Below are 10,072 nucleotides of genomic sequence, written 5' to 3'. Positions count from 1 at the left end.
AGGATTCCCAAAGGTTTATTTATTTTTTGCAAGCTCTAATAAATTGCTACTTGAATTTTTAATTTTGGGGTCGTAGGTTACAATCCCAATTCCCATCATTAAGTTTATTGGAAACAGCCAGATGTGATCCAGTGCTCTCCCCAATCTTGAAATGTCTTCAAACCTGGGTTAACAGTTCTTCAGTGATGTCTCAAATGGCACTATCCCAGAGTTCTTCGAGAAGCACTTTATATATAAAAAAAAAAAATTCAATAGCATTTTCTTGCATACCTAAAGTCTGTTAAAAATAAAGCTTTTTCTTTTTTTTCCCTTTTGGTTCTAAGTCTAGTTCCTTGAGATTACCAGTGCGAAAAAAAAAATACTTGCATAGAAACAGCAATGTTTTTCAGTGAGAAATGTTCATTTTAATTTTTAATTTTTATGAGGGAATAATCTAATTTATGGAATTCAGAATGTCTTGAGACATTCACTACAGCTCAGTCATTGTAGTTCTTTGCATTTATAAATCTACATCCAGCCTTCAGCTTTTGAGGAAATGCAACAAAAATCTGGAAATAAGAGGTGGGTTATCACCTCACATTAAGCAGATGAATGAGCACCTCAGACATGTTTGTAATAGCAAATACCTGACTGCGTGACTTGTTCAGTTATACAGAACAGCTCCACAAACCTTGGTAGATAGTGAGGCATGTTTACAGCTGAAGCCAATACTGTAAACAAAACGGAAGTAACTGTTTTGCTGTCTCCTACAGTTGACTTAGAGATGTTTGGTGTCTTCCATTCTCACTGTTTAGGAATTCTCCTTTCAGCCCTATGTTCTGTTCATAATGGCTGGTTCTCTAAAGGTGGGAAGACAACAGCCCCCAGTTATAGTTCTGGTAATTACAGGTCACATTTGCAAGGGTATAACTTGCAAGCTGCTGGAGATGTGGGAGAGGAAAGTGGACCCTGACTGCAAGAAGTTGACCCAGACCTGGGGAGAAGGATCTGTTACTTATCAATGAATGCGCAACGAGCCACTGACACTTCTTCTGACTCCCTCCTTTATTGTTTTCAGGCAACATCACTCTGATACTGTGATGTGACTGATCCATGCCATGTGAGGTCGGTAGAAATATCTTTTCAACAAGATTATCACTCTGATGAAATTCTGGTGTCTGCAGAAAAAAAAAAAATTCTGAGTCCATGTAGAAGTCTCAGGAGACATATCAAGGCTGCAATTTCATTATTTTGAGGTAACATTATTTTAAAAGCCCTAATACATTGTCTGAGTTTGGGTGTATTCACTTACTGGTGGAGATTTATTGCAGTGCCTTGCAGTTTTGTTTTGCTGCCTGATATTTGGAGTAAACAAAGTTTGTTTCAAACCCTGTGCCCTTATTTACTGTGTTGCAATTGCCTGTGTATGCTTTAGGCAAGTGTAGCAGGAGAAGACAAGTGCAGAAGCAGCTCTCTGCATCACACTAGATGGGACATAGCAGCCAAAATCAGCAGGAAAGGCAGCTGCAACTCTGTACACGGAGCCAAATCAGGCCCTGGATGTGGTGCAGAGCACTGCCAACAGTATCTCTGGTGTCTGTTGGCAAAGCATGAGAACTGAGGAGTTTACTAGAATTGAAAAAAAAAAGAAAAACTACAGGCAGCTGGTGGTGTGGGCACCCTCTCCTAGCACCTGGTGACCCTCCTGTGGCTAGCCCTCACTTAGCTGCCAGGCAAAGCCATGCTGTTTGTAGAGCTCTTGGACTCTGGACCTGAGAGAGGTGGCAGCAGGTTAAGAAAGGTCCATGTAGAAGAGGTCCAAAGACAAGATTCAGAGGTCTGGGCTGGTCTGTGAAAGAGCTATGTTGTTGACAGCTGTGGCAGGGAACCTTGAAGCTTTATTTAGTAACTTGAAAATCTTTTAACAAGGGTGTCTTCATTAGGTGATTTCTCTGCCTTACTTATTACTTAAATAACAACAGATGAGTTTTTGAGAGAGAAGTATTTTAAATTATAAAGGCGAAGTTATTTTTATTTCTGTGCACTTTTAATAGTACCAGAAAAAGTCCATGGGCCTGTGCTGAGCCCTGGCATGCAGAAAAGAGACCATTGAGAAAACTGTAATTTCCTCAATAGGAAATTTTTTATTTTTCCAGAAGGGAAGGAGAAGCTCTCTGAAGTTTCAGTCTTTCTGGTTGGAGAGTCACTCACTTCTTGCAGAGATTTGAAGCAGCACTATCATCATGTGAAGGTTAGGAATCACTCACAGATGCCTCTCCTGGTTTTTGGTAGGATGGAGATCATTTTCTTCCCAGTAGTTGCTGTACTTTGGATTTAGTATGGGATTTGGTATGTGAAGGATGTTGATAATACACTGATGTTATTAGTTGTTACTAAGAGATCAAGGAATTTTTCCAGCTTCTCAGGTTTTGCTAATGTGCCGGTGCAAAAAGGTGGGAGGGATATTGCCAGTACAGTTGACCCAAACTGGTCAAAGGAAGTATTCCACACCATAGATGTCATGCTCAGTATGTAAGTGGGTGCTGGCTGGTGAGCAGCTCTCTCTTTGTCTGGAGATCGCTGTTCCAATATCGCTGCTCGGGATTGTGCTGAGATCACTTATGGTTCTACTCAGTGATCGCTGCTTGAGATGGTCTGTATTGGTCATTGAGCGGTGAGAAATGTGCGTCATTTGTTTTGTATATTTTGTTACTATTATTATCATTATTAATATATATTATTAATGTCTTTATCTTAACTCACAAGTTTTCCTTCCTTTCCAATTCTCTCCCCCATCCCATCTGGGAGGGGGAGGGTGAGCAAGCAGCTGCATGGTTCTTAGTTGCTGGCTGGGGTTAAACCACAACAGTCCTTTTTGGCACCCAAGGTGGGCCCCGAAGGGGGCTGGCTAACTCAGTCAGAAAAGCATTAGACATTTCATTTGAGGATCCAGGGTTCAAGGCCCTGGTCAGGCTTGAAGTGTTGAGATTTGACCAGAATGTGTTAAAACAAATTTGTTATAAGCATTTATTGTGTTGCTGGCCACAATGTTGTTTTATTTGCGCTCAGAGTTGTTCTGAGAGTTGTGTTGTATAGCACCCTACTTACCCTGCGCATTGTTTGCCGGTGTTTCTATGCAATTTATCAATCCTAGGCGCTGGATTAAAGGTATTGCTTTGCTGTGCTGTGTGGCGCTGGTTTGTGTGATAAAATAATTGGTAATAAAACCGATTTCGTATTTGTATTCAATGCCAGTGCGCGGTGCGCAGAGTGGAGCGACAGTGGTGGCTTCATCTCCATGCTTCGGGAGCCATCTCCTGGGAACTGTTCGTAATTACACCTTTAGCTTTTCCTCCCCGGAGAGCCACCGAGGGGGCAACACCTTCCTTTACTTTCCCCTTCTCCTCCTGGCTAGTTACAATAGCTCGTGAGAATTTTGAATATTCTTGGGATATTCAAACCAGCATGTTCCTGTTGCTATGTCTCCCGAACGTGTGTTAGGCCCTGCTTAAGGTTAAATAACTATTTAAGAATACTGCGACCACTTCAACTGCCGTTGACAGACACTGCGATTATTTCAACCCCTGCAATAGGCGCTGTGGGTACTCAAACCCTGGTGAGCAGCACCCCAGATGAACCAAAGAACCAACCTGTGCTGGTATCTGTCGCCCCTGTACAGAAGAAATACACACAAAAAAAAAAAAAATCAGTTCGCTTAGTGAAAGATGATGAGGGACATCACAAGAACAGGGAGAGGCAGAAGCAGAGACAGTCACCCAATCCCTATCCCTGAGTGAGCTGTGAGATATGCAAAAAGATTTCAAGGCGAGCAACTTGTCCCCTGGCTGCTCCGGTGCTGGGACAAATAATCCAAATCCTTCTGAAACCTGGTTTTGCTATAAAATGAAGTAAAATCAAGGAACCTGCACAGTTTTTTAGGAATAAAATGGCAAGATGGACGTCATCAGAACCTAATAGATGTGATCAACAAAATAACAGCTGTGTCTCTACCAACTAAGAAAAAGGAAACACAAGCTTTCTTAGGTATTGTGGGTTTCTGGAGAGTGCATATTCCAAATTACAGTATGATTGTGAGCCCTCTCTATCAAGTGACCCAGAATGATTTTAAATAGTGCCCTGAGGAACGACAAGCCTGTGAAAAAATTAAACATGAGATTGTCCATGCAGTAGCCCTTGGGCCAGTCTGAGCAAAGCAAGGTGTAAAAAAATGTGCTTTACACTACACGACTCGAGGTCGACCCCTAGGCTTTTGGAGCTGGGGATACAGAGACTCCGAGGCCTGCTGTATTCCAACTGAGAAAGGGATACTGGCAGCATATGAAGGAATTCAAGCTGCTTTAGAAGTGGTTGGTATGGAAGCACAGCTCCTCCTGGCACCCCGACTGCCAGTGCCGGGCTGGATGTTCAAAGAAAGGGTCCCCTCTACGCATCATGCAACTGATGCTATGTGGAGTAAGTGGGCCACACTGGTCACACAGTGGGCTTGAATAGGAAACCCCAGTTACCCAGGAATCTTGGAAGTGATTATGGACTGGCCAGAAGGCAAAGATTTTTTAATATTGCTAGAGGATGAGGTGATGCATGCTGAAGAGGCCCCACCACAATATAAATTGCCAGAAAATGAGAAGCGATGTGCGCTGTTCACTGATGGGTCCTCTTGTATTGTAGGAAAACACTGAAAGTGGAAAGCTGCTGTGTGGAGTCTTACACGATGAGTTGCAGAAGCCACTGAAGGCCAAGATGAATGAAATCAGTTTGCAGAGGTGAAAGCCATCCAGCTGGCTTTAGACATCACTGAACGGGAAAAATGGCCTGTGCTCTATCTCGACACTGACTCATGGATGGTGGCAAATGCTCTGCGGGGGTGGTTAAAGCAATGGAAGCAGAGCAACTGGCAGCGCAGAGGCAAGCCCATCTGGGAGTGGGAAATGTGTGGGAAAAGCCAAAGGCATAGAGATAGAGACAATAGTCTTACGAGTAACGATGTCTTGAACTGGGATGTTGTTGCTCAAATCCTGTCTGTATTGGGAAAATGGGGACAGAGGTGGATGCAGATGGCAGCTGCATGGGGGATTAATGCTAAAAAGGAGCAGTTTGGCTAAAGGGCAGAGCCCTGGTTGACCCTCAGCGGGGCAGCGTGCTTTTCTGTGGCCTTGGGTGGAGCAGTAACAGGCTGCAAATAGAGGCAGGGGTCCAGGGGCTACGTACACCATTGCCATCCCTGTCAGACGGGGCTCCCGCCGGCTGGTTTGCTCCTCTGTCATGTGTAATCGCGGAAGTCTGCAGGCGCAGCCCTGCAGTCGTCACTTTACTGATGTCAGAACAAACTGGAGCTGTAAATAACTGACCCGTGGATGCTACATTTGTCATTCTGGTATTGTCTACCTTGTAGAGCCTTGTTTATTGTCCAGTTTGACTTACAGATAGGTGATGTGCGCTACATTGAAGAAAAAGTGCAAGTAGTGACCAACGGAATGGCGCTTTATGTGTATCAGCTGTTGCACTGGTATCCAAGGAGGATAGCCCAAATGGTTATCCCTATATTGTAGAAGCAATGCCATGGTGGTGATAACAAAAGGCACTACATGTGCTGCTCAGCGGCTGACCCAAAGCAACGCTTCAAGTACTGTTCAAGGTTTCAGCGGACAAACCCCCTCTGAGGTACAACACGGGAGGAAACTGTTACATCTGAAGTGACTGATTTTCAACCAGCGGCAGAGAGCCTACACGAAACCTTGTGGCAACAGCACAAAGCCCCATCTCAGAGCCCCATCTCAGGTGCCTTCTCAATCCAACAGACTGCAGAGGTGGCCGTTACCTGAGAAAACTCACTGGCTAGCTGGTGGGGACAGCCTTTGGGTGATTATCAATGACTCACAATGCCCCGTTACACCTGATTGCTGTGCTATTGATCGAAATCAGTTTGTAGTTCTGTATTTTGTTGCCTCTATGTAGGCATACAAAAGGTTAAGGAGGGGGCTGTGGCAAAAACCTACAAAGTTTGAGTTCCATCCGGAATGACTGAGTGGTCCTGAAGCTCCCTAGCCAGCACCTGCACAGGTGAAACAATGAACTAACTTCATACAATGCAATTAACAAAAACGGTTTCGTAAGGACCAAGATTATCAGCCCCTGCTGGTGACTGGTTAATTGTCTGTGCCTTGTTAACTTTTACTGTTCATTTCATGCAGTGGGTGGATACACCCGTGAAAGTTTAAGCTATTTGTTAACTAATGATGCATGATCCAAGTGGGAGTACTGTGGCCCCACCTCGGCCAGGAGCTGCATTCCGTACAAATTAGCCGCGTGTGGTGAGCTGTGGCAAAAAGGGCGGTGCAAACAAGAACTGAGTATTTCCATTGCGTGGGCCGCGGATCAACAGCTGACAGAAAAGCACGTCAGACTGCCGAAAAGGCATACAGCAGTCTTACGAGGACTGATCTGATTAGTGGCCTGTGCTGGCATCTGGCTATAAGCAGCGGTAGAGATTGGTGCGGCGGGAGACATGGTGACGTGAATGTCTGACACAGCGCAGGAGCAGAGTGTCCGAGGCGCAACCGTTACACAGGGGAGCTGAGCTCTGCCCAGGAGCCTGATGCTCAGCTGTTCCACCTCCTGAAGTGGTAATTAGGGATGGCTAGTCATGTGTGATAGAAACATTTCCCTGACATTGCCTATCCCCACTCAGTCCACTTAATAAACTGAATGTAGCAGTGTTATGTCCTTTCCCTATGGTAATCTCAATTTCCAAATTAATTCTCATATTAATCCAAAATGAAAGAGAAAGCTGGAAAATTAAAAAATAGAATTAATTTGTAACTATAGTGCTACACTCAGAAATCTTCCAAAAAGGATAGCGGTTCAGACACCTCAGATTTGCCTGCTCTCTGTAACTCCTTTTTTTCCACACAGGGACCTATGTCAAGAACCTAAGCAAAAGATGTAAACTATTTCATATTAGATGCAATTAAGTTTTATCTTGTATCTTTCCCCTCTGCTATTAATCTGTGGTAATTTCATTTGGTTTCTTTTTTTTTTTTTTACCCTTTTTTAATATATAATTCCTAACTTTGCCAAGCTGACGGCTTAATACAAGCCATATTCTTCGTTTGCACTAGGATAGCTGCAGGCTGTGATGTTAGTAGAGTTGGTTCTTCTAAAGAAAGAGTCAACATCCCTTAAGTAAGTTTGTTTTGTTTACCCTTGATTCCCACAGGATCTTACCTAAGACTTGTGCCAATTTACTGAACCATAATTTCTTTATCTTGTTTTCTCTCTCCTTTCTTTTCAGAATCATGAATGTTGTCACTTTGTGGTTGTTTTTATCTAAACTACCTTTCAGTCAGAATCAAATCTAGTAAAGCCACCTCTTAGTTGCTTTCTCTACTCCATATACCATCTTATTTCAAATATATTCCAAGAACTTACCAAACAGCCTACCTCCTGATGTATATCTTTCCAATCAGATAGCTACTAGTTAAAATTCTTCACTATCAGATTCAGTTCTTTGGATGACTGTTAGTTGTTGGGGAAAAAAAAAAAAAAAGAAAAAAAAAAAAAAAAAAAAAAAAGAGAGAGATGTGGCATTATTTCTTTGCAAGTCTAGCACAAGCCTTATGTCTGACAACCTTTCTCTGTGTGCCTGCAACCTCTCCCACCCCCTGGTCATTACTGAGCACACTATGCCCTCTCTCAACAAGGGTTGCATTAATTCTTTCATTAAATGTTTATTATACCAATAATATAAAATATATTTGATTGTAGACTTAAAACTTCCAGCTTCTATTTATACTGATACTTCTTGCACTAATATTCACATATGTGAGATTCACCCACAAAACACTGCTACTGTGAATAAGAGAAAATTTACTTCAGCTATTCTGAAGTGCAGACAGACATACACGTTACAGATGTCTGAAGTTAGGTGAGATAGATCCCATGGTTCCAGTCTGATAAAGGTTCTCTGACATATCCAGATGCCACCTACCGACATCTTATCTGTGCGAGCAGTTGCTCATGTCCACCAGTAAAGCACATTTCACTGACTTCAAGAAAGAAACACTACAAAATAAGTTATCACAATATCTTGAGTTGGAAGGGAGCCATAAGGATCTTTGAAATCTGAAGAGAGAATCTTACAGGAAAAAGTCCTTACTTGAAGTTATATTTTGCTTTCACTATAGAGGAGCAGAAGACTTGGGAATCTATTAAATGGGATTCATGGCAAAAGACTATTTGTCCTAAAGGTGGGGGTGATATGAGCTGAAGATTCTTAATAACTGATAAAAATAATTTAAAACGAAATCTTCTGTTGTTTTTTAAAAACATTGTCAGAAACTGAAATAGAAATACAATACTTCATATGAATGCTAGTACATTTATCCAGCTTTTCTTTAAAAGAAGATTTCAGCAGAATTTTTCATATCTTAAGTACTTCCATAACCAGCCGTTTAGCTAATAAAGTTACCTACTTTTTAAAAGAACTTGCTGAAGTTATAAGACACCCTCTCATTTAAAAACAAAACAAAACAGAAAAACCCCACCATTTCCAAAAACAGAGGCTTACACATTCATTAGACTTTCACTGTATAAAAATGTACAGTGGCTTTATTGACATGTACATTCCATTATGTTTACAGCTGCAAGATATGAGGCACACTCAGTATTGCACTTCATTAAAATTTCAGGCTCAAACATAACCCAGAAGTTTAAATGAAACTGCTGTTGTAATTTAATAATTCTTATACAGGACAAACATTGATACCTTTATATACAATGTGATACTTGTTACATTTATGCCTTCCTAACACAATTTGTTTTTTGTTTGGGTTTTTTTTTTTTTTTAACAGTCTAGGAAATAAACCAGAATATTCCTCTTTCCCATCCCCACTTGTGATGCGTTACAATTGTACAAGATTACAAAAAGTCAGTATACAATAATCAATATTTTTTTCTTTCTCCTGAAAGCCAGCATCATTCATAGTCCACAGACACACAGACCCTTTAATAGCAATTATTTATTTGTAAATGTCCAATGTTTCCTAGCCGATGACTGTAATGGCCACATGCAAACACCTCACAAGTTTTGATGTCTCGGTTCAAAAAATGTCAATATCTCACAGCAAGAATTATGTACATGGTATTTGGCATCCTTCTTGCACTGTAAATTGTTCCTTTTACCTGGGTTATGAAATGGTCCCATCCTCATCCCAGCTGGACTTTTATTTTCAGGACACTTGAGGGATGAGGGCACCTGTTTTGCTCTGGTAGAAGAAAAATGCTAGTCTAAAAAGTGTGAGCATTTCTGCAAACCCCACAACCCAGAGCAAATTCTTCACCAGTGGGTGGATGAACAACATGAAGTGGACACTCTGTTCCTTCAAGTTGTTTACCTTTGGGACCTACAGTGAATTTAAGGAGGGGGTGGGGAAAGGGGAGAAAAAAGAAAAGAAAAGAAAAGATTAATGCTTGCAGACTCGATGTAAATAAATATATATTACGTTTCCTCAAAAAACATGCTAAATAAATGTAATATAATATGAGTTTATAAAGAATATATGAATATATAGAATATGAACTTATAAGGAATCAAAAATGAAGGCTTAAGAAACAGCAGAGAGAAAAATGCTTTCACACGGTCAAGTTCAAGCAAGAAGTCTAAAGGCTTCATAGGCCAAGAGAAAAAAAAATGTCAATTAGATCTGACAAAAGATGATAAAAAACTGTTAGCTCCTTAAAATAGTTATGTCAAATATTGAATTATTATTTGATGGGGAAAAAAAAAAATCAAACTGCCATGAAATTTAAAATAAACCAAATTGAAAATAAAAATGCAAAAAGATTATAGGAAGAATCACTGAAATAAGTTTCATCTCATTAATACTGTGGAAGAAATTAGCACCACCTAAAAGCAAAATCGATAAACATGAACAAGGGTTACACTCTGCAGTAAACAATATTTCTACGTTTATACTAGGGATCATATTTTTTTGTTTACTTTTCCATGTAAATACCTTAATCAAAAAGATCTCACTTTTATTTTCAACAGCAAGGTAAATAATATGATTTATTG

The 10,072-nt window shown here is 41.0% G+C and overlaps 1 protein-coding gene across 16 annotated transcripts in view; it reads right to left on the bottom strand.

Moving 5' to 3' along the window:
• Positions 1 to 8,573: 8,573 nt before the first annotated feature.
• Positions 8,574 to 10,072, bottom strand: part of MYCBP2 (MYC binding protein 2) — a 197,799-nt gene continuing 196,300 nt past the window's right edge. For all 16 annotated transcript variants that reach the window (XM_086771604.1, XM_086771620.1, XM_086771629.1 and 13 more), the window contains one exon: positions 8,574 to 9,401. In XM_086771604.1, the coding sequence (XP_086627730.1) occupies positions 9,286 to 9,401 (116 nt within the window). In that variant the 3' untranslated portion in view covers positions 8,574 to 9,285. The remainder of the gene's footprint in view (positions 9,402 to 10,072) is intronic.

This window comes from Chlamydotis macqueenii, chromosome 1 (assembly GCF_036417535.1).
Source record: "Chlamydotis macqueenii isolate bChlMac1 chromosome 1, bChlMac1.mat, whole genome shotgun sequence".
Taxonomy (NCBI): domain Eukaryota; kingdom Metazoa; phylum Chordata; class Aves; order Otidiformes; family Otididae; genus Chlamydotis; species Chlamydotis macqueenii.
Note: the sequence above shows the minus strand (reverse complement) of the source record. Positions and strands in the feature narration are given on the sequence as shown.